The 25143-nt window shown below is 47.9% G+C and overlaps 25 protein-coding genes across 25 annotated transcripts; 14 read left to right on the forward strand and 11 right to left on the reverse strand.

Moving 5' to 3' along the window:
* Window positions 1-123: 123 nt before the first annotated feature.
* OGAPHI_000232 (uncharacterized protein) lies at window positions 124-1398 on the reverse strand (the record flags this gene model as incomplete). Its single annotated transcript, XM_046203197.1, has 1 exon — window positions 124-1398. One exon carries the CDS (start codon window positions 1396-1398, stop codon window positions 124-126), a length of 1275 nt encoding a protein of 424 aa, XP_046064705.1.
* Window positions 274-1002, forward strand: OGAPHI_000233 (uncharacterized protein; the record flags this gene model as incomplete). Its single annotated transcript, XM_046203208.1, has 1 exon — window positions 274-1002. The coding sequence occupies one exon, from the start codon at window positions 274-276 to the stop codon at window positions 1000-1002; it is 729 nt and encodes a 242-aa protein (XP_046064706.1).
* A 487-nt stretch (window positions 1399-1885) lies between the features above and the next one.
* Window positions 1886-3127, reverse strand: OGAPHI_000234 (uncharacterized protein; the record flags this gene model as incomplete). Its single annotated transcript, XM_046203219.1, has 1 exon — window positions 1886-3127. The coding sequence occupies one exon, from the start codon at window positions 3125-3127 to the stop codon at window positions 1886-1888; it is 1242 nt and encodes a 413-aa protein (XP_046064707.1).
* OGAPHI_000235 (uncharacterized protein) lies at window positions 2028-2321 on the forward strand (the record flags this gene model as incomplete). Its single annotated transcript, XM_046203230.1, has 1 exon — window positions 2028-2321. One exon carries the CDS (start codon window positions 2028-2030, stop codon window positions 2319-2321), a length of 294 nt encoding a protein of 97 aa, XP_046064708.1.
* On the forward strand, window positions 2369-2653 carry OGAPHI_000236 (uncharacterized protein; the record flags this gene model as incomplete). The annotated part of the gene is made up of 1 exon (XM_046203241.1): window positions 2369-2653. The coding sequence occupies one exon, from the start codon at window positions 2369-2371 to the stop codon at window positions 2651-2653; it is 285 nt and encodes a 94-aa protein (XP_046064709.1).
* A 643-nt stretch (window positions 3128-3770) lies between the features above and the next one.
* OGAPHI_000237 (uncharacterized protein) lies at window positions 3771-5801 on the forward strand (the record flags this gene model as incomplete). The annotated part of the gene is made up of 1 exon (XM_046203252.1): window positions 3771-5801. One exon carries the CDS (start codon window positions 3771-3773, stop codon window positions 5799-5801), a length of 2031 nt encoding a protein of 676 aa, XP_046064710.1.
* Window positions 4038-5051, reverse strand: OGAPHI_000238 (uncharacterized protein; the record flags this gene model as incomplete). The annotated part of the gene is made up of 2 exons (XM_046203264.1): window positions 4038-4502; window positions 4809-5051. The coding sequence occupies 2 exons, from the start codon at window positions 5049-5051 to the stop codon at window positions 4038-4040; spliced, it is 708 nt and encodes a 235-aa protein (XP_046064711.1).
* OGAPHI_000239 (uncharacterized protein) lies at window positions 5412-5699 on the reverse strand (the record flags this gene model as incomplete). Its single annotated transcript, XM_046203275.1, has 1 exon — window positions 5412-5699. One exon carries the CDS (start codon window positions 5697-5699, stop codon window positions 5412-5414), a length of 288 nt encoding a protein of 95 aa, XP_046064712.1.
* Window positions 5802-5876: 75 nt separating the features above from the next.
* On the forward strand, window positions 5877-6971 carry OGAPHI_000240 (uncharacterized protein; the record flags this gene model as incomplete). The annotated part of the gene is made up of 1 exon (XM_046203286.1): window positions 5877-6971. One exon carries the CDS (start codon window positions 5877-5879, stop codon window positions 6969-6971), a length of 1095 nt encoding a protein of 364 aa, XP_046064713.1.
* A 41-nt stretch (window positions 6972-7012) lies between these two features.
* OGAPHI_000241 (uncharacterized protein) lies at window positions 7013-8506 on the reverse strand (the record flags this gene model as incomplete). The annotated part of the gene is made up of 1 exon (XM_046203297.1): window positions 7013-8506. One exon carries the CDS (start codon window positions 8504-8506, stop codon window positions 7013-7015), a length of 1494 nt encoding a protein of 497 aa, XP_046064714.1.
* On the forward strand, window positions 7346-7792 carry OGAPHI_000242 (uncharacterized protein; the record flags this gene model as incomplete). The annotated part of the gene is made up of 1 exon (XM_046203308.1): window positions 7346-7792. The coding sequence occupies one exon, from the start codon at window positions 7346-7348 to the stop codon at window positions 7790-7792; it is 447 nt and encodes a 148-aa protein (XP_046064715.1).
* An 86-nt stretch (window positions 8507-8592) lies between the features above and the next one.
* On the reverse strand, window positions 8593-10155 carry OGAPHI_000243 (uncharacterized protein; the record flags this gene model as incomplete). Its single annotated transcript, XM_046203319.1, has 1 exon — window positions 8593-10155. One exon carries the CDS (start codon window positions 10153-10155, stop codon window positions 8593-8595), a length of 1563 nt encoding a protein of 520 aa, XP_046064716.1.
* On the forward strand, window positions 8729-9546 carry OGAPHI_000244 (uncharacterized protein; the record flags this gene model as incomplete). Its single annotated transcript, XM_046203330.1, has 2 exons — window positions 8729-8880; window positions 9234-9546. 2 exons carry the CDS (start codon window positions 8729-8731, stop codon window positions 9544-9546), a joined length of 465 nt encoding a protein of 154 aa, XP_046064717.1.
* A 37-nt stretch (window positions 10156-10192) lies between the features above and the next one.
* On the forward strand, window positions 10193-11143 carry OGAPHI_000245 (uncharacterized protein; the record flags this gene model as incomplete). Its single annotated transcript, XM_046203341.1, has 1 exon — window positions 10193-11143. The coding sequence occupies one exon, from the start codon at window positions 10193-10195 to the stop codon at window positions 11141-11143; it is 951 nt and encodes a 316-aa protein (XP_046064718.1).
* A 7-nt stretch (window positions 11144-11150) lies between these two features.
* Window positions 11151-12464, reverse strand: OGAPHI_000246 (uncharacterized protein; the record flags this gene model as incomplete). Its single annotated transcript, XM_046203352.1, has 1 exon — window positions 11151-12464. The coding sequence occupies one exon, from the start codon at window positions 12462-12464 to the stop codon at window positions 11151-11153; it is 1314 nt and encodes a 437-aa protein (XP_046064719.1).
* A 156-nt stretch (window positions 12465-12620) lies between these two features.
* Window positions 12621-14174, reverse strand: OGAPHI_000247 (uncharacterized protein; the record flags this gene model as incomplete). The annotated part of the gene is made up of 1 exon (XM_046203362.1): window positions 12621-14174. One exon carries the CDS (start codon window positions 14172-14174, stop codon window positions 12621-12623), a length of 1554 nt encoding a protein of 517 aa, XP_046064720.1.
* OGAPHI_000248 (uncharacterized protein) lies at window positions 12792-13571 on the forward strand (the record flags this gene model as incomplete). The annotated part of the gene is made up of 2 exons (XM_046203374.1): window positions 12792-12803; window positions 13182-13571. 2 exons carry the CDS (start codon window positions 12792-12794, stop codon window positions 13569-13571), a joined length of 402 nt encoding a protein of 133 aa, XP_046064721.1.
* A 256-nt stretch (window positions 14175-14430) lies between the features above and the next one.
* Window positions 14431-16509, forward strand: OGAPHI_000249 (uncharacterized protein; the record flags this gene model as incomplete). Its single annotated transcript, XM_046203385.1, has 1 exon — window positions 14431-16509. The coding sequence occupies one exon, from the start codon at window positions 14431-14433 to the stop codon at window positions 16507-16509; it is 2079 nt and encodes a 692-aa protein (XP_046064722.1).
* A 7-nt stretch (window positions 16510-16516) lies between these two features.
* On the reverse strand, window positions 16517-20521 carry OGAPHI_000250 (uncharacterized protein; the record flags this gene model as incomplete). The annotated part of the gene is made up of 1 exon (XM_046203396.1): window positions 16517-20521. The coding sequence occupies one exon, from the start codon at window positions 20519-20521 to the stop codon at window positions 16517-16519; it is 4005 nt and encodes a 1334-aa protein (XP_046064723.1).
* Window positions 16721-17736, forward strand: OGAPHI_000251 (uncharacterized protein; the record flags this gene model as incomplete). The annotated part of the gene is made up of 2 exons (XM_046203407.1): window positions 16721-17107; window positions 17569-17736. The coding sequence occupies 2 exons, from the start codon at window positions 16721-16723 to the stop codon at window positions 17734-17736; spliced, it is 555 nt and encodes a 184-aa protein (XP_046064724.1).
* An 883-nt stretch (window positions 20522-21404) lies between the features above and the next one.
* Window positions 21405-22598, forward strand: OGAPHI_000252 (uncharacterized protein; the record flags this gene model as incomplete). The annotated part of the gene is made up of 1 exon (XM_046203418.1): window positions 21405-22598. The coding sequence occupies one exon, from the start codon at window positions 21405-21407 to the stop codon at window positions 22596-22598; it is 1194 nt and encodes a 397-aa protein (XP_046064725.1).
* OGAPHI_000253 (uncharacterized protein) lies at window positions 21537-21886 on the reverse strand (the record flags this gene model as incomplete). Its single annotated transcript, XM_046203429.1, has 2 exons — window positions 21537-21775; window positions 21835-21886. 2 exons carry the CDS (start codon window positions 21884-21886, stop codon window positions 21537-21539), a joined length of 291 nt encoding a protein of 96 aa, XP_046064726.1.
* A 123-nt stretch (window positions 22599-22721) lies between the features above and the next one.
* Window positions 22722-24014, forward strand: OGAPHI_000254 (uncharacterized protein; the record flags this gene model as incomplete). The annotated part of the gene is made up of 1 exon (XM_046203440.1): window positions 22722-24014. The coding sequence occupies one exon, from the start codon at window positions 22722-22724 to the stop codon at window positions 24012-24014; it is 1293 nt and encodes a 430-aa protein (XP_046064727.1).
* On the reverse strand, window positions 23234-23575 carry OGAPHI_000255 (uncharacterized protein; the record flags this gene model as incomplete). Its single annotated transcript, XM_046203451.1, has 1 exon — window positions 23234-23575. The coding sequence occupies one exon, from the start codon at window positions 23573-23575 to the stop codon at window positions 23234-23236; it is 342 nt and encodes a 113-aa protein (XP_046064728.1).
* A 24-nt stretch (window positions 24015-24038) lies between the features above and the next one.
* On the forward strand, window positions 24039-25121 carry OGAPHI_000256 (uncharacterized protein; the record flags this gene model as incomplete). The annotated part of the gene is made up of 1 exon (XM_046203462.1): window positions 24039-25121. The coding sequence occupies one exon, from the start codon at window positions 24039-24041 to the stop codon at window positions 25119-25121; it is 1083 nt and encodes a 360-aa protein (XP_046064729.1).
* Window positions 25122-25143: the final 22 nt, after the last annotated feature.

Genomic DNA, 25143 nt, shown 5'->3' on the forward strand with positions numbered 1-25143 from the left:
GTTGAAAACTATCAACTGACCGCTCTCTAATGGACGGAACCTTGTTCTGACCGCTAGAGGAATTTTTGGAACCTGTTTCATTGTTCGAATATTGCATGCAAATTCGATTCGCCAATGTATTAATTAATTATTCACCGTATATGCCTCTCTATTTTGCTGTGATTGCTCATACCGCAACCAGTTTTGAAGGCAGTTCTGGTTTCGCACGCTCTTTTCGGCAAAGTACCCTGGTGGGTCTCTTGAGTAGTGACACTTATCGTTGAGCGGCCGGTGATGATAAGGAGACTGCGAGAACCCGATGTCTCTGAACCACCAGAGTTTGTTCTTGTCTGTGAACAGTCCAAGGGCGATACTGTGAACTGGCGCTTCTCCCCATCTTTCATAATAGAACCCGCCAGCGCTGTCGAGGTGCTGGAAAAATTGGTTGTAGGCCTTGGATCTGAAAAAGTCCATGTTACCAATCTCGAAAGCCGACCAAAAGTGGCATGTGGAGTAGCCGTGGGCGATTTCAGTGTAGGCTGGATTCTGGATCGACTCGGTCAGCCAATTGAACGAGGCGTTCTGGCTGATGTAGTTTGGATGCTTTTGCACAAACTCCAGAGCCGTGGGCCACAAGGTCTCGATGGTGTACGGGTTGTCGTACAGAGATATGGCGAACCCGTAAGTGAGGTCGTTCTGTTCCATGAACTTGAACACATCGTAGTTGACCTCGCAATGATACTGACTGCCCGGCTCGAGATTCCAGTAGTACTTGAAGTTTTTCAGAGACTCGGCTTTGTAAAAGTAGCCCGCTTTGAATCTCATCTTGTGGTGATAATTGAGATCGTCTGCGTATCTAACACCGTTCAAGTTCAATTTCTCGACCCCTTGCTTCTGTTTGGCAGGGTCAATGTTGGACGGGGTGGACCAGACCGATTCCGGGATCTGTTCGAAAAACACCTCTCCAGAACAAATTTGTTTCACCCTGGATTGGAAGTCCTCGGTAAGCGAATCCGGGCTTAGGAAGACATACGGATAGTGGTAATTTTTGTTCCACAGCTTCTCAACGTCGGAAAGAGTAGCTAGCAGCGGCTCCAGGTCGTCGTTGGTGATAATGGACAAAAGGGTGGCGTTGGTCCGGATATAAGGTTCGTTTTCCTCCTTCACAGTGACCATCATGTTTTGTGGCTCGGAGGGAACTTTTTCCCGGAAAAGCGTCTGGTAGTACTTGTAGGAGTCCTTACGGACGAAATCAGTCGGTGCGGTCTGCTCGTACACCGACGAGCGGAAGATCAACGCTTGTGAGACCTCCTCCCAAGTCCATGGGCTGTTGCGAGCATGGTAAAAGAAAGAGGAAAGCACCGGTTTCTGGATCTTATACATAAGCACCTCGCGATCAGGGGAGCCCTGGCTCAACATTGCTCCAACGAGCAAGTAAACGAATACGAGCGCAAAGATGCCCACTCGTAGAACCCGTTTAGGAATATGTATCATTGGAAGGAAGAAATTAACAAGTATGTACAAGATTTAAATTATAGGGAAGTTGGGCTGTATTGGGAGAGAGAAGCGGCTCATAATGCTGCGTAAAGACAATGGAAGAATTCATCGAATAAAAATTATTTCATCTGTCTATATGAAATTTAGCGGTCCAACATGATGTCCTCCTAATTAGCTTGAAACAGGCCATGTAGTCCAAAATCAGCTTCCAATCGCGGGGCCAGAATCTTTTCTTGGAAATCCCAAATGCCACATTTTGCAACATGGAAATCATCTGATCCAGGCCGATCTTTTTATGCCATGCCCGGATTTGGGTATTGTTATTTTTTTGCTTCACTTACAGGGCTCGTAATTAATGTATATGTCTCTTATCAGAGTCTATAAATTCTCAAGATTGACCGTCCTGCATTTAGGTGGACTGAATCTTTTGTCTTTTGTTACTCCAATTAGTCAGGGACAAGGACCGAGCATAGTAGAACTTCTCATATCCCGTACGCTCGTCGTTGTCATCATAATCGTCCCTCTCTGCATTTTCTGGACCGTTGAAAGTAATGCGCGGCATCACCAAGATGTCGTCCACTTGGGTTGGAGCAATGGCCCCGCTGAACGATCTGTACGAGAATCTTTGTCCCTCCGGAACTTCTGGACCCACAATAGGCTTGAGGTCCTTGTCCCTCTCGTTTTTGGCCACTCTAATGAACACAGCATCCTTCAACTCGTTCATGTACTCAAACAGCGTGTCGGTGAAGATCGATGGACCGGTGAACTGGATCAGAGGCTCGCCGTTGGCGTCGACGTTGTCAAACACCTCGTCCCAGTTGGTCTCCTTCACTAGGTCCTGCTGAGTGAAACAGATGTATGTGATTCTGGCAATCAATTTTGCAAGGAATGGATGGTGCGACTTGGCACGGAACAAACTGGTCGAGAACGAAAGACGTCTGTTGTACAGCTTTTCCCAGTTCAGGTCGTTGTAGTCGGCTGTAACTCCGACCATCAGCTTTCCACCAAGAACCTTGGACTCGTGCCAGTATCTCAAAGGCTTAATGTCGGTGGTGTCAATGTCCGCGTAAAGACCACCCTTGATGTAGACAAGCAGGTACTTCAAAAACTCGTATTTCAAACGGTCGTGGGGCAAGAATCTCAGAGCATCAACAACCTCCGGCACACTTGGTCTTAGATAGTCCACAACAGTCTCCTCGGCATCAGCCAAAGAGATGAGGTTGTGGTTGTAGTTGTCGTTCACGTTTCTCCATCTCTCGATGTGAGACTTGCACTCGTCTGGAAAGTCCTTGTCGTCCGAACGAACGGTCCACAGCTGCCAGATGTGGTTTTCCATCTCCTCTGCTGGGTTGAACGCGAAGTTACTATTGAGTCTGGCCTCGATCGTGTACATGTCCTTGACATTTTTCTTTGGTGGCTTTTGGATGGCCGTGGTCACATTATGAGTGGCTGAACCGACGTCCTTGGTGTAGATTTGACTCAAACTGAACGTCGGAGGAGAGCTTGTGTTGGAAACAAGCAGATTCAAAATTAAAAACACGGATAACGTGGACAGAGCCAAGTACTTGTAGTTCTTCCAGAACTTGCTGATAGCGCCGCCCACAGCGTTGCTGCCAGCCGCAGCACCCGCACCGTCTAGTCTCTTATACATGGCGTGAAGTTCCAAGTATAAAGGTGGTTAAAAGGAGTTTTTGATGCAATACTGAAATGCCAACAAGACGGATTTTTTTTCTTGCCTGTTCGTTGTTCATCTTTGCACCGGTTTTTGTGCGCAAGTATTGGAGAGAGAGAGGCCGGAAACGCAAAAAATGAAACAGAACACGCTGGCTTACAGAAACCGGTTCGCGCCACGTGTAAAAAAACAAAAAACCCGTTCAGGGACCAGGATAACCGGTTCGAAACCATCACGCAGCCGGTTTGGATCCGCACTAATTTTCATAATCGGGCCCTAGTTTCCGCTCTACATTTCCCTTTACGGACACAGGTCAGACGAAAAAATACAAGGGCAGTAATGGATTGTCTGTCGGTGGCTGGTGTGCTTGTGGCTAAAGTGAAGAAAAAAACTGCAAACATAATACCTGTTTCTTTAACAAATCCGCCAGCTAACACAGTGCTGTCTATTCCCCGGCCTGTGTTTGTTGATATAATTTGAGCTTGATTGTGCATACCCGGTACTTGCTATTTTAATACAGGAACCTAATAGTCGCGTTTCCGCTCTTTAGACTGCAAATTTCACCACACAAAGCTTAAATAAGGGAATCTCATCCACCGCGTTGAACACCTCATCCACTTTAATGTTTTTTGCTAGGAATAAGAGGGCCAAGACCCTCATCCTGACGGTGGTAGTGATTTGCATTGTGCTGTTTTTCTCCACCTCCACAGGCTCTCAGCATTTGTCCAAGCTGAAGCTCCCTAACTCGGCCTCTTACTCTATCTATGGCACCTCAAAAACCACAGACGGGACTGCAGAGTCGCCACTTCCAAGCTCATCGCTCGAAGATGCTGAAAACTTGAAGAAGCTTTACTTCAACCCTTCGCAAGAAGGCACCATTGATGGCGGATCAACTGGTAACACAAAAGGCTCTAAAATTTCCTCGATCGACGAATCCAAGGGCCAGAGAACAGACGATAGATCTTTCCCTCTCACAGGCAACCAATCGCCAACGGAGGACTCTCTTAACAAGATTACTCCTGAAGATATCATCAGAGGAGATATCACGTTCCAAAACTACTTTATCGAGATTTTCGAAACCATGAAGAAAAACTCTTTGAGCTATCCTCTGGCTGAAAGACAGGTTCTGAAAGATGGAAAGCCTTTCATTGAGAACGTCTTGTTTTACGCTCAGACCTGGGACAGACTCAGTGAGCACGACTGTTCTGGCTTCCTCAATTTCCCTGCCCAGTTTGTGAACGACTTGACCCTCAAGCACGAGACTGTTGTCAGCAGCTTGCCGAACACCGCCCCAAAATTCTATAAAGGCAGTGGTTACGTCATTGTTGGTGGTGGCAAGTACTCCTGGTTTGCGCTGCTTGGTATCGAGACTCTGAGAAAAGTTGGATCCACTCTGCCTGTTGAGGTGATTTTACCGTTCGACTCTGATTACGAGTTCGAGTACTGTGACCAGATTTTGCCTGCCTTGAACGCAAGGTGTGTGGAGATGACGAGAGTGTTTGGAAAGGAAACTTTAAAGAAGTTCGAGGTCAACGGGTACCAGTTCAAGCCGTTTGCGCTTTTTGCATCTTCTTTTGAGAACGCCTTTTTCTTGGACTCTGACGCTTACCCTGTTGGAAACCCAGACGTTCTGTTCCAATCGGACCTGTACAAGGAGTACCAGATGATCACGTGGCCAGATTTCTGGAGACGTACCACTTCTCCATACTTCTACCAAATCACTGGCCAGGAAGTTGGTCCAAAACAGGTCAGACACATCAACGACGTGTTTACCGATCCAAAGTACTATCAGAGCGAGGACAACGCTGATCCATACAACAACATTCCGTTCCATGATAGAGAGGGAACCATTCCTGACTGGACAACCGAGGCTGGAGAGATGTTGATCAACAAGACCCTGCATTTCAAAACTTTATTACTCGCTCTTTATTACAACTTCGACGGTCCTTATGGATACTATCCTCTTCTTTCGCAGGGAGGAGCCGGAGAAGGTGACAAGGAGACGTTTGTGGCTGCAGCCCACTATTACGGACTGAAGTACTACCAAGTCTACAAGATGCCTGACAGAGCGTACGGATGGTTCAACCACGAACAGAACTACGAGCACTCCAGTATTGTTCAGTACGACCCGTTGACCGATTTCAAGAACTTACAAGACGTCAAGGAGAACATCCGCCGTGCCATCGAGGAGGAAGGTGAGTCGTTCCACTACGAGTATGATCGCTTTTTCCACAACTACTTCCTCCCGTCGAACTCTAAAGTTCTATTTTATCACGTGCATGATCCAAAGATGGATCCATTTAATATCGTCGATAACAGATTCACATTCGACCTGGATGGTAACCGGATCAGAAACCTTGGTGAGGACTTCCCTAACTTCGACTTCGACTTGGAGAACTTTATCTGGAACGTCATCAACCACTACGTGTGCGAGAAACGGATCAATTTCAAGCATTTTGAGAATGCCAATTGGAATTCCCTGTGTGACGGGTTCATCCAGGATCAGCTCTCCTTCTTGTCCGAGTCTTCTGCACGGATTTTCCGCGATCATAACAAGACTCCGCCTGCCGAAGCAGAAAAGACCGTCGAGGAGCCTGCCAAGGTTGAGCCTGCGGAGAAGGTCGAGACTCCAGAAGATGTTGCTGTCGAGTAATCATAGACTATTAAGGGTAGAATACTAATAATTTGTAAAGTAATAATTTTTTTCGTATTTTCCACGCGTCGCGTTATGGAGGTGAGCAAGCTCGAGCGGTATGTGTACGGCTTAAAGAAGGAGATTAAGCGCTGGGAACATAGTTTTCAGTCGCAGAATGGGAAAACCCCCACTACAGAGGTGATCAAGTCGAACCCTGCCATTTCCGCGCGGTACAAGAAGTACAACAAGTATAAGAAGATTCTTACAAAGCTGCAGTCTGGCGTGCTGACGGTGGAGCAATGGAAACAGCAGGAACAGCCAGAGACTAAGAAAGAGCCGAACAGTGCGGCAGTGCCCCATTCGCCCCCGCTGTCGTCTCCTGACAGCGAGAGAGAGATCGGGCCCACACCGCAGCTCGATGGCCGAGTTTTGGGTATATTTGACATCGAGATCAAAGAGTCCCCCACCAAACAAACCCCCACCAAACAGCAAGTTCCATTTGTCAGGGTGGAGAGCCCCGATACGTTCAAAACCCCCACCAAACCAGTCGAGCGGAAGCTACTTTTTGGCGAGACTCCACGAACACAAAGACGAGCCACCGTGGAGGAGACCCCACAATACCTGCGCACAGAGTCGTATAACTCGGGCGAGATGCTGTTTGGGTTTTCCACTCCCGAGAAACGTCCCGCAGACCAGAACGATATTTCGCCGAGCAAAGTCGTTGAACCTAGTCCGGTAATTCGCCGGTTGGGTAGCCGGTCGCTCTATGAGCTGAACCAGGAGGCATTGGAGCTACAACGGCAGCACACTGTAGAGATCGAGGAAGAGGATCCTGAAGACGCCACCGAAGAAGTTCAGGAGCCCGAGGAGGCGGTGCTTGTGCGCAAAAAGACCGCCAAACGGACAACCAGACGCGTCAAGCTCAAGACGCTTGGCCCCGAAAATACAGAAGACGAGCTGGGCTCTGTCGACCTCCAATTTGAGATTAAGCGGCTGCGCGAGCACAAAGATGATCGGGTCAGCGAATCTGAGTCAAGTGAGGAAGAGGAGGAAGAGGAAGAAGAGGATTATATCCGCAAGAAAGTTCAACCCACCGACAAGAAGTCTACTGGAAAACATCCGCTGTCTAACAACTTTGTGCGCATGAAAATCCACCGCAAAAACAGAGGCCGTTTCAGACGAAGATAGTAAGATACATTATGAATTGATGACGAATCTATATGTTAACTTTAAGCAGCCAGGAGCTGGAGCATTCCGCCGATTTTGTATGCCTCCTCGCACTTGAGGATCTCCTGCTCCACACGCTTCTGGAGTCCCCACACGAGTTCCTCCAGAACGGGCTGTTTCTCAATCAGGTCGCCGTACATCTCCAGTATGCAAGTGAGATAGTCTGCAATGACACTGACGTTTCTGGAATCGGTGATATTCTTGAAGCACCAGGTGAGCAGTGGCTCCAAAGTAGCCTCGTCTCTGTCTCCAAGAGCAATTCTCACTTTACCGCGCTTTCTCAGTTCCTCCATACAGGACAGTGTAGACTCCTTGGACATTCCAGACACAAGAGCATGGTCCAAGGCCTCGGACCACTTGAAGTTGTTGAGATCTTTTTCGAACTGCTTCAGTTTCTTGGAACTGGCGTTGCTATCGTCCACGACGCGGAACTCGCTCTCGCCGTGGTACTCGGAGCCGCGCATCATCCGCGCAAAAGCGGCAGACTTGACCTGCTTCACGCCCTGTTGCACCTTTGGCTCTGTCTTTCTGGTTCTAATGGTGAGCAGACCAGAGTTCAGTCCCACCACCAGATGTTTGTGATTAGGCGACACACCGCAACTCAGGACCCCGCTACCAAACTTCCAGCCAAACTTGACATCCCAGTTCACCGACTGCGAGTCAAACACCTTCAAATGTCCGTCGATCGAACCGGCCAGCACTCCGCGCTCGCCAGCGTCAGAGAGGCACGTGACCGTCTTGCTGAAGTTGGCAAGGCTCCGTGTGTTCTTGCCCGCGGTTAAATCCCAGGTCTTGACGCTGTAGCCACCGCAGGACACCAGACTAGTTGGATTCAGCGACAAAACGTCCTCAACGGGGTCCTGGTGGTCGAATTTGATGATCGGCTGCGATCCGACTCTCGCGTCAAAGATCCGCACATAGTCGTCGTAACATCCCGTCACTATTAAATTTGTCGACACTCCGTTGATGAACTGCGCACTCCGCACATAGTCCTCGTGGTCCCCAAAGCTCACAATCGGCCGCTGGGTGTCGGCAATGTCGTACAATCTGGCGATTCTGTCGTCAGAACAGGTGAGCAGCTGTGTGGTGTTTCCTGGACTGAATTTCGTCACGTGGGTCGGATGGCTTGATGGTGAAAGCGAAACAAGCAACGTACGAGGGTGCAGCGCATCGAAGATCTGCACCAAACCAGAAGCGTCTCCGGCTACCAGCAATTTTCCGTCGTGTCTGAACTCTCCCGAGTAGACTGTATCTTTAAATCTCGAAAACGTCTTCGACACTTTGCGGGTCTTCGAAGAGAACACCTGCACTCTTGTGGAGGACGTAACTGCAAAATCGTGCGAAGGGTTTGGATCAAAATGGATGTGAGTAACAGAGTTGTGCTCCTTCACAAGCTGCGAGCTCGTAAATCCCCGCCAGTATCGTTGTTCGGGAGTGGTCTGTGCGGGTAGCGTGGCATGGCGCACATGTGGCACACGTTCCAGCGAAGACGACATGGTTTTTAAGGACTAGATATTTTTCCAAATTATTTTTCAAATTTTTTTATAGCCCTATATACAAAGTGGTAAGCTGACATAAGCGCTTACGTGCTGAGTTTATTGAGTTGGGCCAGTTGGTGATCAATGTCGGCGAGGTAGTCGTCCACGTCGTACTTGAGGGCAAGAACCCGCGCACGAAGAAAGAATTTCTTGCTCTCCTCGTAGTCCTTTTTTCTGAGCATGTGCATGGCCAGGCCGCACGAGGAGATCATCTCTGCCAGATGCATGCCCACGGTGACGAATTCTGGCAAGTCTGTTTCTGTTCCAAACGAGGCCGATCTGATCATGCTTGTCAGCTCGAGCACCTGTTCGAACGAGGCCTCCGATTCCGTGTAGGCAGAGTCGCGCATTCTGATGAATGCGTTGCCAAATTCGTCTGGAGAGGAGCCGTTCTTGGTTTTAAAGCCAAGTCGACTTAGCTCTTGGAAAATCACCTTTTCATCAGTGTCTCCAAGCATTTTTGCCTGTTTGGCGTACTGTTCACTGAGCAAGTAGAAAACAACGCCCATTTTCGTCAAAGTGAGCGACAACTTCCCCGGCTCGTCGATGGAACTCTGCATGAGAAGCAAGTTTGTGCGCAGATAAAAGGCAGCCTCTTGCAAGCTTCCTTCGGAAATGCAAATGTCTGCACATAAATCTCTCAAAGAAACGAGTTCCTTAACAAACGGAAGCCATGCGTCACCAGCCGTTATCAAGAGTTTGAGTTCTTTGGGAATTTTGCTCATCTCCGGACCAGGCTGAGGAGCAAGTTGCACAACCATGCCGTCCTTGACAAGATTTCTAACTTGTGGAGGCAGTTTTGCGAACTTGTCGTCGCCTGCAGTGATGAAATCCACAACGCTTCTGTTCAGTTGGTCGTACAACAGAACAAGGAACGGTGGATAATGTTCTATGATCCGTCTTTCGGCAATGAGAATGTTGTCCAGAAGCAGTTGTTTGATTTCCTGACGTTCAGACGGTTTGAGCAAATTGCAATATCTCATGGAAACGACCAGTGACTGTTGGATCAACATGTCGCGCTTTTTCTGTGATAGCTTGACTTCCGGGTTGCCGATCTGGGACAGCAAGAACTCGCTGAGGTCTTTGTAAATTGCCAGGGCATGGTCGAAATCATCCAATTTTTCATACATTTCCGCAACTTTCAAAACTGCTCCCGTGTAGTGTTGATCTAGCTGAGAAGTGCCCTCCTTGTCGGCCACTGAAAGACACTTGCTGTATAGTTTGAGTGCCTTAGCGAAGTTTCCCTCGTTTTCTGCGGTTAGGGCTTCGGTTAGAACGGCCTCGAACCCAGCACTGTATGTTGTGTCCTCGTATTCCTCGTACAACAGGAACCCACGATACACAAGCCATGAAAGTAAACCGATGGTTATCACAGAAGTGAGTGGAGATCGTTCACGAGGCTCGTTGGGCGTCTGGGGAACGGGGGACGGAGTGAACGGTGGTCGATACGCAGACTGGGGAGGCGGCCTATTTGGGTCCTGGAATTGGTTCAATGACGGGTTTTTGCTGATATCCTGTTGCGAAATTAGCCGGGAGTGCAAAAGAGGCGCCCAATTGCGCAAACTGGGCGCTCGCAACGATTTCCTAATGGGTCCTCTAAAGAGCATCAAACAAGAAAAATGGAGAAAATAAATTCTCTTTGCAATGTGCGGGAGATATTCCATGTCGTACGGGCCCGGGGAATTACCCGTGATGTTTGGGCACCAGGGACTTCAGGTGGATAGAGTGGAGGGTGCTGACGGCTGGTCGAATAAGCGGTACAACGTTGGCCCACAGAACGTGGAGCCAGTGTATTTCTTCTCGGTGGAGCACGCTGAGCACACTCATTTGCTTCGGTACATGAAGTGGGGGGTGACACCGAAATGGGCGTCGAAAACAACCCGACTATCCACTTTCAACGCACGCTATGAGGGGATCAAGGAAAGCAAATTATGGACCGGCTGTGTGGGGCACCGCTGCGCGGTTCCGATCGAAGGCTACTTTGAGTGGAAGACAGAACCATCAAAAGCGAAGCAGCCGTGGTTTATTCGCCGCAAGGACAAGGAATTGATGTTTCTTGCTGGCTTGTACAACGTCACTCCAGAGGGCAACTACGAGTTTACAATCATCACCTGGGAGGCCCCGAAGCAGCTGGAGTGGTTGCATCCACGAATGCCTGTGGTACTCACTCCGGGCACCAAGGAGTTTGATAGCTGGCTGGGTACTAGGAGTTCCGACTGGGATGAGGTGAAGAAGTTGCTGAACATCTACAACGACGACCAGCTGGAATGGTTCAAGGTGAAGAAAGAGGTTGGTAACGTGCACAACGACGGTAAACAGTACGTCGAGCCTTTGAAGGAATTGCAGGGGCTAGGAAACTGGCTCAAACAGGATAAGGCTGGGGATGAGAAGATTGTAAAGAAAGAGGAGGATGCAGAGGTTTCAACCAAGAAGGAAGATCCCGAGCTGGCTCTCGACAACGAGAACAGAACGGGCTCTTTCGCCAACATTAAGCAGGAATCGACCCCACCACGTAAACGCCCTCACAGCTCGCCGGAGTCCCCCACCACCCCCTCCAAACGCCAAAGTACGCTCACAAATTTCTTACGCAAATAATATCAGTCTACAAACCTATGCTATGTCTATCCTTCCAAAACAGAAGGAGAATTCCACCCTCGTAGAAGATTACACGCGCAACTGCGCTGATGACAAAACTGAGCCACTGCGAGTCGTGGTTTGTCATGATTCCCGTGGCTATTGGAGCAATCACTTGCCCGAATGTGCGCAGCGAGTTCTGCAACGCCAGCGCAGCCGACCGTTCGTGGTTCTCGGTAATTGCGCTCAAAAAAACAAACTTGGACCCCATGTCCATGCTGCTGAACGTACTTCTGAACACCAGAAATATAAGCATCACCCATAGATTAGGAGCAAACGGAATCAGGCACACAAACACAGAGCATGGGAAGTGTGTAAAGAGCATTGTTTTGATTGGGCCATACCGCTTGCAACAAACATTACCAACCAAACTCATCACAGCTGACACGCACCGCGTGAACAGGAAAATATTACCAACTGTCTTGGTGTCTGTCTGGAATCGCTGAACAATGTAGTAAGCAATCCAGGAGTCGATAACGATCGACTTACACAGAGCGTCGATAAAGTACAATATGACAACCTGCAAGATGCGCACAAATCTTGGCGACTGCATTAGCTGGAACGTAGTTGTTGGTTTAGGTTCGTCGATTTCGAACTCCGAGTCTGCTGTTTTTGGTCGTTCAATCTCTTCCTTCACGAGTTCGATTTCCTGACTGTATTGCCGACAGGTTGCGAGCATCAAAAGCGTCAGCAGAATCATCACAAAGAAGACGCTCTTGTACGCCTGTAGGTCTGACCACTGGAACTTGTTCTGCAATGCCCAGATGAGAGCACCGTTAAATCCACTGCCCAGAGCAGTTAATAGATTGCCCGTGAGAGCGTACCAGGTGAAATAATCGGACCTGGCAGAAATCTGACCCAACTGTGCAATTATGGTTTGCTCACACGGTCTAAAGATCGATATCTCCAAACCCCCCACAGAGAAGATGCCACAGAAAACGGCTACCCACAGAGCCGGCTTGTACGTGGTGAGCAAGAACACAAAGTTGGTGGCCATCATCCCCAAATAGCAGCGAAACATCATTTTCTGACGCCCGTAGTGGTCCATATAAAACCCCAAGTATGATGTCTTGAGCAGATCACCTAGCATCCCGACCGAGATGAATATTCCAATGGAACTGGGGTCAAATCCGACGGTTTTCAAGTACAGGGCTAGCATGAAGTTGACACCGCCGTAACTGAACGACCGCAGTAGCTTTGAGATAAATACCAGCCGGATATCCCTGGGCGACTGCACAATCGTCCAGAACCCTATCTCGTCTAGCAAGTCGGTCAAATTCATTTGATTTTTAAGTCTTGGCAAGTCGGGAAAATTTTAAATTGCCGGCTTATCTGACAAATCGTTGCATCTGCCATGAGTTAGTCACTGCTCGGCAATTTCACTCCCTCTATATGCTTAGATATCCTCATCCAGTTACATCCTATTAACGTTAAGTACTTAGTTTTTTTCAAAGACCTCGAGAGACTCTTGCTCTGCTAGCTCGCGCTCTTTTCTCTCGATGTACTTGGCCGTATCTCTTTTGGTCAAGTAAATCTCAGCAATTGGTAAGATAAGCATCAAGAAGGCGGCGATCGTAGAAATGATGAATCCTAAACGGAATTTTGGAGCATGGCTCGTTGGGTAAAACACAATGTTGGTCCAGATATTGATGGCCTGCGAAACAGCGTCGGAATAGCCAATCACAAACGCACGGCCACGACTATCGTGACGACACACTCTGTTGATCCATCCAGACACAATGGCCTGGTTAACCACGTCCAAACCGATCGCAAGCATACACACCCACTTCCACCCCCAGGCAATGTCCCAGGCAGCGAGCGATGAGTAGGCAATAATAAAACAGATCTGCGTAAATGCCAAAAATGGATAAATAGAAAATGAGTCGGACAGTCCTGCCAAGAAAAATTGAGCAACCACCCCCACTGCAGATTGGATTGTTGGGTAATTATTAACGTCCCCCTGCGTGAATCTGTGGTTAGTTTTCTGCTCGTATTTGAGCCACAATGGCATGGCTGTTCCGTCAGGCAGGGCCACGATGTTGAGCAGCACCCAGAAAGTGGCAAAGAAGTGGATAGGCCAGTTAAACCAGGTCTTCTTGACGATAGCCCAGTCGTACTGTCTGGATCCATCGATACCGGATCTGATCTGGCGATCAACAGCAAGCTCGTAATCGTCCTGGTTCATCCACCAAATTGGCTTGGTTTTCTTCTGCGACTTGGCCTGCAGCGGACCTGGGAAAAATGCGAATCCGAAAAAGGCCACAGGCACAGTGACAATTCCGTCAATGATGAATCCCCACTTCCATCCACTGAGACCTCCCTTACCGCTCAAGTTGTTGTAGGCCGCGGTTTGCAGATATCCAGAAAACATACCACCCAAACTCGATGAAACAGAAAACGCCATGACTCTCCGGAAAACCTCGTCTCTTGTGTACCAACTTCCCAAGATGTAGACAGACGATGGGAATGCGATTCCCTCGCAGAATCCAATCAGGAAACGCAGACAGAAGATGTGCTTTGGCTGAGAAACGGCTGCACCACAGAAAGTAAGAACACCCCACACCAGCTCAAAGGAGGGTAGCAAGAATCTTGCCCAAGATTGAGTCACAAGCAAGGTACCCACCGCCATCGAGACAATGTAGCCCGCGGAGTATAACGACTTGGCGTAGGAAAGATCATCTCCGCCAAAGTTAATGTCCTCTTTCATTCCTGTTGTGTAGGCATTTGTAATGTTGCTCTTATCAAGGGCCTTGGTGAAATATGAAACACAGGTGTAAACCAGCAAACAGGTGTCTAGTTTGGTCAGGAACTTACGTTCTCTGGAGTCGTAGATGTCGCCTGGGTACCAGTAGAAGAGTCTGATGAAGGCGTCATACCAGTGCTTGACTCTGACTTTTTCTTCGTCGCGGATAAGCTCTTCAACCTCAACTCTGGTGCTATCGGCCTTGGATCTGTGAATGTCCACAGCAGTGTCTTTGATCTCGTCCGACATACTTCAGGGTTCTGTTGCAGTCCTTGGAAAAGATGAACTTTTATACTTCTGCACTGATAGGAGCCACAATTTCCTAATCGCAGCATATTCTGGTGGTGCCGCACGAAAAATGCATGAAAAAGGAATAAGTCGTTTGACAGTGCTAAGAAACCTTGCAGATATAATAGCCGGAGCAAGATTTTGGTGCGGCGGAGATGCACGGGTGTTTTTTTAAAAAATACGAAATTTTTTAGCTAACAAATAGAAGGTGTTTTCGATGGATTCGTGGCTTGCACCTGCTGTTGTGGTTGCGATTATTTACCTGCTGTGTGGCGGCCGATGGACCTTTGTGCTCCTTGCGTCGGTTGCATATCTTTTGTCCTCGAAGCGGCACATAGAAGAGCCGGAGACCAAAGATGTTGCCGAATCAAGACCCTCAAAGACTCATGCCTGCAAATGCGGAGGGGGTGGATGTTGCCAATCTAAAAAACAGCCTTCGGCCGAGGAGCCACCGTCCGAGTATGAGATCGATTTCACTTACTCGTTCAAAGACACCGAGCCGGCGGTGGACCTGAAGCGTGCGCCAAAGATCATCCGTGCAAACAAGAGTGAGTCTAAACCCGTTTCTTCTCCGTTTCTAATTTTTTATTCGAGTCTGACAGGGTCTTCTAAGAGGGCCGCTGAAAAGGTGTGCGACGCGCTGCTCGCTGCTAGTAAACAGGCCCGGTTGCTGAATTTGGACGATGATGTTGACGATTTGGATTCTTTTTTCTTGAATGTCCCCACCGGACCCCCACCGAATTATATTTTAGTTCTTCCCTCTTACGATACAGACTCACCAATAGACTATTTCCTTGAGTTTTTGCAAGACACAGCCACGGATTTCCGGGTGGACAAGTTTCCACTGCGGAAGGTCGCCGGCTTCAGCGTTTTGGGAATCGGCGACTCAGAATCTTGGGCTTCCCACTTCTGCACCCAAGCCGTGGCTGCAGATAAGTGGCTTTCGAAACTCGGTGCTCGGAGAACTTTTCCTCTTGGAAAATTGTGCATTAAAAGAGACTTTGAGACCAAGTTGCAAACCTGGATCGATGGGCTGATTGATTCTATCGACCACCCTATCTTGGATGAGTCCAATAGTGACTCCTCGGACGATGAAACTCTTGTGGATGTTGAAGACTTGCTTCCAAAAACAGATACCAAAAAAATGGTGGCAGATGGCTCTCCAACATACAAGTCGCTCACCAAACAGGGCTACTCTGTCATTGGCTCCCATTCGGGAGTTAAGATTTGTCGTTGGACCAAGTCGGCTCTGCGTGGCCGTGGTTCTTGCTACAAGTTTGCCTTTTATGGTATCAAGTCTCATCTTTGCATGGAAACCACCCCATCTCTGTCGTGTTCGAACAAGTGTGTTTTCTGCTGGAGACATGGAACAAACCCTGTTGGAACCACTTGGAGATGGGAGGTTGACGAACCGGAAGTGATTGTGGAAGGAGCTCTACAGGCCCACTACAAGAAGATCAAGCAAATGAGAGGAGTTCCTGGAGTTTCTGCTGACAGATTTGCAGAAGCGTTCCAAGTCAGACATTGTGCCTTATCTTTGGTGGGGGAGCCAATTTTCTACCCCCACATCAACCGTTTCTTGAACCTTCTTCATGAAAAGTTAATCTCCTCCTTCTTGGTCTGCAATGCCCAGCACCCAGACCAGCTGGCCACTTTGAAAAAGGTTACTCAGTTGTACGTTTCTATTGATGCTCCTACGAAGGAGGAGCTTAAGGTTGTCGATAGACCACTGTACAGAGACTACTGGGAAAGACTGGAGAGATGTTTAGAAATTTTGAGGACGGTCCAGTCGCATCAAAGAACTGTTTATAGATTGACGCTCGTGAAGGGATTCAACATGAGCGACGCAACCGCATACGCTGATCTCGTTGCCAAGGGCGAGCCATGCTTGATTGAAGTGAAGGGAGCCACGTTTTGTGGTTCGAGTGCTGGGAACGGCAACCCGCTCACTATGCAAAATATTCCATTCTATGAAGAGTGTCAGAACTTTGTTCGCAAACTCACGGCAGAGCTCAAGTCAAGAGGGCTTGACTATGATCTTGCTGCCGAACATGCTCATTCATGTTGCATTTTGATTGCACACCGCAAATTCTTCATCAACGGCCAATGGCACACTCATATCGACTACCCGAAATTTTTCAAGTTGCTTGAGTCTGGCCAGTCATTTAATGCGTTGGACTACACTGCTCCTACCCCTGAGTGGGCGTACTGGGGTTCGTCTGAGGCTGGATTCAATCCAGAAGACACAAAGTTCAACCGCAAGCAGGAGAAGGAGAAACGTCAGCAGAATATGTAGTAATGCATTATAGCTCGTCATGAATAATTCCTCCCTTGAGAAGGTTTTCAATTTCTTGGTCGTAGGTGGTCCATTCGGGGATCTGGCGTCTAGCTCTGTCGAGTTTCGGCTCCTTGGTGAGCGGATTATTGCACAAATCTATGGTCTTTGCTTTCTTCAGACTCTCATCGTCGCACCATGTTTCGCACCACAACCATTCCTGTGGCAGCGAATGGATCGAAATCGTGTGTTGCAAGTTGTTTGGCAGATCCTGGTCCAAATTGCTGAGCGAGTTTGGATCCGCAGAGAGCGACTGGTAGTGCTGCCGCAAGCGGTCTCCAGCAGCAATCTCTCTGAATTTCTTCAGATCAACAACGTACAATGCACTGATATGGTATTTCAGCGTGTCGCCGAGCAATGTTTGCCAGTAACCCTGTTTCCAGAACCTGAAACCTTCCATTTCCTTACGAGAGTCGCACATAGGTGTGAAACCGTAGACCGACCCTTGCAAATCTATATCCACAAGCTCCTTCATGTCGGTTCTGACGATCTGGTCGGAATCGACAAAAATTACCTTGTCAAGAGTTTGTGGGAACAACACGTCCAGGAACAGGATCTTGTATCCCCAGATAGTTCTCTGTTTTTCTCTTTGACCACGTAACCATGTTGGCCATTTGTATGTGATGAACTCGTATTCGAACCCGTAATGCTTTGCCAATAGCGGAAGATGTTGCTTCAGCTTTGGGGACATGTAATTTTCGATCAACCAGAACTTGACGGTGTGCTTTGTGTGTGCCATCACCGAAGCGGTCATGATTCCAAGGAATCTTTCGTACAGGTGGCCGCTGGCAACGGTGAAAATGTTGATATCTGCATACTTTGGTTTGAAGAATGATTTGAGCGACTTGGATAAAGACGAAAATAGCGACGTGGAAACAGCTTTCTTCGTCATGATTGGATAAATCGTAGTGCCTGAGAGGTCAAAAATTGGGATTGGGTCCAGCTTGGCGTCACTTACCTTGGCTTTGAACTCGGTATCTATGCTCACGAGATCGTATTCAAGCTCTGGACTTTCCTGAGGTTGCAGAGTCCAAATTCCCGGATTGGCCTTCAGCTGGAAGTATCCCAAATTGGCCATCACATTGGTGTCCGTTCTGGTCTTCCCGTTCTGATCAACAAGTTCCAAAGCTAAACCAACAGGAGGAATGGACTGGGTGTCCAATCTGGCATGGCCTTGCACCAAAATAGACGTCAGCTCGTAAACACCGTGAACAGAGCCAGACAAATCGACTTTGATGTTATCCAAATCGGCATTTGCTTCTCTAATGGAAACCACCCAGGACGGCACAACGTCGACGTCTGCAGTGAACAACGTCTTCTCTGGAATGTTGTCAAACACCACCGAATAGTTTCTGACCTCGTTTCCTTCCGTATCAAAGACTACTTCCGATGGGTAAACTCCCTGGTATAATCTCTTGATGGTGTCCTCTGCGTCAGATGGTTTGTACCAAACACGGACCCGTACAAAGCTGAACTTTTCCAGCAAAGCACTAAGCCCAAGTAGCTGTTGAGCGTGTTCACTAGCTGGGTCCATCACCAAATCGACGTCAATATAGCCATCTCCAGATTCGAAAACAAACCCTGAAGACCCTATTGGATACCTTGGGAGCACAGGTGAGACAACAATGTTCCCCTCGTTCTCGTAAAAGGACGATGTAATCACCCAGGAGAGGTACTCGTAATCGTCTCGCGTTTCAATTGCAGAGAAACGGAGGTCCTGTTCTCTTTTCAACACAAGCTTGAGCTGGTCGGAGGTGATAATGCTGTGTTGGTCCAAGTCAAGCATGCGGCCGTTCAGAACAACATAAACGTCGTCCACGCTTTTTAATCCAAATGATTTCAACACCAGACTAGAAAGCTCCTGATCAATTGGCTGAACCGCAAATTGATTATCCAGAAAACTTGAAAGCTCTTCAACAGTGCTGAATCCATTCAGAGTAGCAGTATTGTTTTTACTAGTGACATCAATAATTCTTGTGCTGGTGCCACTCTTGAAAGCCTCCTTGACTTGCTCACGGAACTTGGAGCACGACAGCTGACCAATGATATTGAAAACAATGCCGTCACCGGGAGCCAGTTTCTGAAGCTCCCTAAATGTTCCCAAACTTGGAGCTGCGATGTATGCGGACTGTACGTCTGTAAATGATTCAGGAATAAGGAATGGATCCCGCTTTTTGATGGAATCTTTGCGCAAAAAGTCTTCAAACTTGATGTCCTCCGGGATTCTTCCCTGTCTGTGTTCTTTCTGCAAGAACTGCACATCGTTCAGAACTTGGTTGCTGACCAAATACTGCCATTTTTGATCAAACTCGTAGAAAACACCATTCACTATCAAGTACGGCTGTTCGTCAAGAGAGTACTGTTTCTTAAACTCGTCCAGAATTTCCAGCAGCTCCTCCTTGTGCGTTGGCTCAACCTGAATAACCTCCTCGAATTCTCTCTCGGGGCTATTAAGAATTTCATTCACTGTAAACAGGTACCGCAATGCCTCGATTGGGCCTTTGTCGTGGTTGATCTGGAGCAACTGTTCTGTGACAATCCGATCCTCCGGAGAGTTTATCAAAGGAACAATTCCAATGCGCTGCGAGAATAAGTTCCGCAGGATCGAATTGGACATGGTCAGAAGACAATAAAGTTGTAACGGATCTGTTGGGTTGATCACAAAGGCCGTGTCGTGGATATTCTCAGCAGCAGCAGGGATGTGACCACCATCGTAAACACTGTAGTGTTCACGAGCATCTCCATGGTATCTGTATGCAAAGTCTTTTGCTGGATTATTGAAGTAAATGATTGCCTCGCTGCCCAGCGTGTTGTACCGAGGAAGTCTTTGAACAGCATGAATGGAATGGTTGGAAAACTGATAGATGAGATTCTGTGCCTCCTGTTTTGAAACCCCAATAGACCCGAGACCATCAATAAGTTGTTTCTCCTTCTTGAGCTTCCTCAGAACATCGAAAACGCCCGGAAACTTATCACTAACCAGAGCACCGTCAATATAGATTCCCTCTGGGAATGATGTGGTGGTGAAGTCGCTGTCAGGCTCTTGCTGGAGAGCAATAGATGGGGCATACTTGGGGAGGTCCAAAACGAGTTTTCTTAGCAGCTCAATACCTCCATCCTTGTCCTGGACGTACTTGATCAGTTTTTTAGACAATCCCTCGAGATCTTCCTTGGTCATACGCGGGATATCTTCGAGATGAGGGTCCAGTAGTCCCGTATCAATAGCCAAAGGCTTTTGTTTATTTTCGATCGCCAGCTTAGCCTTCTGCTCAGGTGTGAATCCCCTGTCATCAATAACAATATAATCTGTCCGTTTCAAGGTCAAATCGATTGCGTATCCCGCAAGTGTCTCTTTTTCTTCAACCTCAGGCACAATGTATCTCCAGACAAAGGCGAGTTTGCCAGACTCTGCTTCACCGAGAAAATTCGCAAAGAACTGCCGGAAATCGTTGCTAGAGTAGTCTCCGTATAAAACAAACACGTTGCTAGAATGGCCGATTAGCCGATCAAATGCTAAGAGGTCTTTGGGGTCATCTTTGGCGGTCTTTAACGCAAAAACGTCGTCTGGGTGGTGATACGTATTTGATCCTTGGATTGAGCATGCTCTTCCACAATTTTCCGGTCTGGAAGTTTGCAGGTGTGCCTGGATTCTCGGCGAGTGTGTCCTTAACGCCAAATCAGTCTTCACAAAGAACAGATCATCTGACTCCACCAGCGAGGAAGCAAAATTGTAGTACTCTTCGTCGGTCAAAGACAGCTCGGTCAATTCAATTCCATCCTCATAAACTTCCACCCCAAGAAGCTTGAGTGTGAGAGGAAGGTATAACGATTCGTTGTATGCACTAAACGTCTCCAGGACGTTGAGTTTAAACGGTGTTTTGTTCCAATTGGCTTGCATTTTGAAGTCTACAATTTCTGCCAGTGATGGCAAAAGCAATCCTAATAGAGTGATTGCCACCTTGTGGACCAGCATCTTTAGAAATGATCAATGCTAATGGACTAACAAAATGCTAACCTGTCAAGCTCGAGGCGAACTGATTTCCATGATTTTTTTTCGCGAATTATCTGCGCATGTGGGAGCACAAGGAAAACAGGTGGGGGAACAACTTAAACGCCAGACTGCTTCTTGTGGCGGGGGCAAGGCTAGTAACTTTACGTTTCTAGCTGCTATCTAAACATTGATGATCCACTTTCAAAGCTGTGCAATAGAAAAAACGACACCCTCGCTACGCTGCAACCAATTGGGCCAAGTGTTTACTTGATATTCAACTAATTCAATCGCAAGTACCCTAGCACAACCTCTTGGCAGCATCACTGGAATGGTTCCAACTTTGAGCAAATATTCTTTCCCGATTCTTTGCTACTGTTCACTTTGCTACTAAAATCATTCAGATATTTTACGCTCCACTCGGAGCACCTAGTCAATTCCGGTCCCAGGTCCGAGAGAAGCCATGATTACCTCCAAAATTGCTGTTATCGTGGGTTCCCTTTGACCTTGACCAATTAACTCGAAGTATAAGATCTTTTACCTTTGGCTCTGTCAGATCTCCTGATAACAATTGTGGAGGCTCAAGAATCAAAACCCGATACAATTACGACTTACAAGTAGCCCAACGTGCCTGAGAGGGGATTATGTTGCTTGATAGCTACTAAAACGAGCATTCCGGACTGCTTGGATTAGTAAACTATTCTTATCATTTCCGAATCTGGTAATAGATATTTTTCAAGTCCCGTGCAAAAACACTTTGGTGATCCACAATTATCGTGTGCCACCATCACACAGTTTCCGCAATTATGCCAATATAAATACACTAAAGCTTCCGTCAAGATGGCAGCTAGTATTCGATCAGATCATTATGGGACTCCAAGTCAAAGAACTACCAAAGCAAACCCCCCTCGAAAGTCGTAAACCAAGAAGCGACTACTACTACATTTCAGAGGAAAGTTCGAAGCTTGCAAAGCATCCAGAATGGATTCCTACTTGGGACTTAAATCAGGAGAAGCGTTTTGAAAACTGGGAACCATTCCGTCACACCGACAGAGGCTATTTTGGCGATCCAACCTTTGACTCGCTGTTCGCTGATGCTGATGTCAAGACCAGAAAGCTCACACCAAGACTCGGAACTGAAATTACCGGTGTCCAGTTGAGCTCCCTTACTCCTAGACAAAAAGATGATCTTGCCTTGCTCGTTGAGCAAAGAGGTGTTGTTGTTTTCCGGGAGCAGGACTTCAAAAACCAATCTTTTGAGGATATCAAAAACTGGGGTAAATACTTCGGGCCGCTACATATCCACCCAACTTCAGGAATTCCTGCTGGACACCCTGAGCTCCACATCATTTTCAGAAGGGGAGGCAAGGAAAGCACAAAGCAGTTTTTCGCCAACAAGCTTAACTCTTCGACTTGGCACTCGGACATTACCTACGAGACACAGACTCCGGGAGTCACCTTGTTTGGTATGTTGCAAACCGATGTTGGTGGAGATACTCAATTCCTGGACACTATTGTGGCTTATGAGAGACTTTCGCCAACCTTCCAAAAGCTGATTGATGGCTTAAAGGTTGTCCACAGTTCTAGAGAACAAGCCTTGCATGCAAAGGAGAATGGTGGAATTGAAAGAAAGCCTGTCATTGATTCCATCCATCCTTTGGTCAGATATCACCCTGTTTTGAAGAAGAAGGCTTTATTTGTGAACAGAGGCTTCAGTAGAAGAATCTTGGGACTCAAAGAGGAAGAGAGTGAGGCTTTGTTGCAGTTTCTTTTCCACCACATTGAAACGTGCTTGGATGCTCACATTCGTGCCCAGTGGGACGACAAGACGGTCACTGTTTGGGATAACCGTCGTCTGTTGCATACTGCTACAATCGACTGGGATGATGATACTCTGAGACACGCCTTCCGTTTGACCACTCTGGCAGAGAGACCAATTGCTAGCGAGGAGGAGTTTAACGAATGGACTCCAGAAGCCGAAAAAGAGGAGCTAGACAAAAAGGAGGAGACCTTATCTCTGACTCCTGCCGAGTTCTACGAGAAGTACTACAAGAAGGACTAAGTACACTGTGTGTTTTTTATTTAGATTTATTCCGATTTCCGTTGACGGTCTCCACTGTATCCCTGTAATTACTCATCTATCTGCTACCATTTTTTTATTTTGATATCGCGAAGTTTGTTTGGCATGTGGAGGAAGTTTAGTCGAGCATTTTGCTCCAAAGTGGGGGGCGAGTCCGTACATATCAACGTTCCCAAATCTCCTTCTATCAAGCAGTTGCAGGAGCTTAATGGATCTCATTCTCGGTCCCAAGCGTTCCCAAATCCTCGGCAGTTGAAATCGCACCTTGACAAATTTATTATCGGTCAAGATCACTGCAAGAAAGTGTTATCTGTCTCGGTCTACAATCATTATATCCGCATCAGCGATGCACACGAGCACTCTCAGACGCTTCTAGGTGCGCCAGTTCTCTACCAACAAAAAGATCAGCCCATCACCCTGGAGAAATCCAACATACTATTGCTTGGCCCGTCCGGGTCGGGCAAAACGCTAGCTGCCAGAACCCTTGCCGAGGTACTCAATGTGCCTCTTGTAATTCAGGATTGCACGTCAATGACCCAAGCAGGGTATGTGGGGGAAGATGTGGAGAGTTGTGTTACGAAGCTTTTGGCAAAGGCAGGCTACGACGTGGGTCTTTGTCAGCGAGGAATCATTGTACTGGACGAAATCGACAAATTGGCAAAGCCGCAAGTATTTTCCGGTACGAAGGACATTGGTGGCGAGGGAGTACAGCAGGCCTTGTTGAAGCTCATAGAGGGCACGAATGTATCTGTCACTGCGAAAAAGGGCGGTAATCTGGCGGAATCTGGCATGGACGGGGCTGGCGAGTCATACACCGTGGACACTTCCACCATACTATTCATTGGAATGGGAGCATTCTCTGGATTGGACAAGATCGTCAAAACAAGACTGGGCCGGAAACGCGCAAAAGACGTGCTATCGCAGGTCGAGCCCGTTGATCTAGAGCAGTTTGGGCTCATTCCAGAGCTAATAGGAAGAGTTCCTGTAATTTCTGTTTTGAACCAATTGACTGTCCAAGATCTCGAGCGAATTCTGACAGAGCCGTACAACTCGATCGTACGTCAGTACGAGTACTCGTTTGCCAAAAGCGGTGTTCGTCTGGCTATCACCAAACCTGCTATTAAGAGGATTGCAGAGACCGCATTGAAGAACGGGACCGGCGCTCGTGGACTACGCGGCATGCTGGAGAAGGTGCTACTCACCGCAAACTACGAGTGTCCGGAAAGTGGCATTACCTTTGTGCTCGTAGATGAAGAGGTCATGGATATGGATGAATTTGCTCCCAAATATTTCTCGCGGGGGGATATATTTCGCTTTCTGGAGGCAGTGGGGAAAGAGGACCAAGACCTAAGATCGACTGTGGGGGGAGAATACGGGATACCAAATTTTAGTACCTGAAAAAAAATACTAGATTTATTTACCATGTCGGCAGAAGAAACCGCTCTGCGCACAAAGGAAGCGGTGAATCGTATTCTGGAGGCCAAGCTCGGCGGGGGTAAATCCAAGAAGGAGAGTTCTCCCACGTTTGTGCGATATACTCCAACATCTGCGTTCGATGAAGGCGAGTCAAAACAGAGAATAATCAAAATAACAGACAAAGAATTGGATCCTACGGTTCCAAATGAACTGCGAATTCGAAAGATTCCACAGGGAGCAGATGAAGAGCCTGTCCCCGTGATGCACGAGGAAACTACTCCGAAATTGACTAAAGAGGACCAGCGAAAGTGGTACATCCCACCGGCGGTGTCCAACTGGAAAAACACCAAGGGGTTCACCATCGACATCGATAAACGATTGGCAGCCGTCGGAGAGACTCAAGTTGGCGAAATGAGCGACAAGTTTGGCGATTTGAGCGACGCTTTGAAGGAAGCAAATGAGCAGGCTAAAAAGGAGCTCAAGCTGCGTGCAAAGCTTAAAAACCAGTTGGACCAGCAGAAATTGGTGGAAAACCAAGAGAAACTGCGTGCTGTTGCCCAAGAATCCCGAGCTGGTGGCAAACGAAGCAAGTGGGATGACGATGAGCCAAAAGAAGTGGCTCAACTTGCAAGCAGACGGGAGCAGGCCCGTGCTGAAAGACGTCGTCGTGCTGAGCAGGAGCTGCGCAGAAGCAAGATGGGTACAGAGACAAAGGTGAAAGTGCTTGCTTCGGAGGACGGAAGAGATATTAGCGAGCGGGTCGCTTTGGGTGTGGCTACAAGAGAACAGGAATCCAAAAACCCGCAAAACTTTTACGATTCCCGTTTGTATCTCAAAGGTGCTGCCTCGAATGTGCGTCGGAGCGACGATCAGCTCTATGACGCGCCGCTGTTCAATGCCCAAGACGCTCTGAACGACGTTTACAGAGCCAGAAGCGGGGCAGACTTCCAAGGAGAGCTGGACAGACCTTCTGTGGGCGCAGCCAAAGGCCGATCCGGAAACGAACCAATCCAGTTCGAAAAGGACAAAGACGACTCCAAGCCTGCTTCGAACGACGAGTACGGGCTCAAGAAGCGCAAGCTGGAGTAATTAATCTCTTACGTAATCCCAA

Source organism: Ogataea philodendri (genome assembly GCF_020536065.1).
Source record: "Ogataea philodendri strain CBS6075 chromosome Unknown scaffold9, whole genome shotgun sequence".
Lineage (NCBI taxonomy): Eukaryota > Fungi > Ascomycota > Pichiomycetes > Pichiales > Pichiaceae > Ogataea > Ogataea philodendri.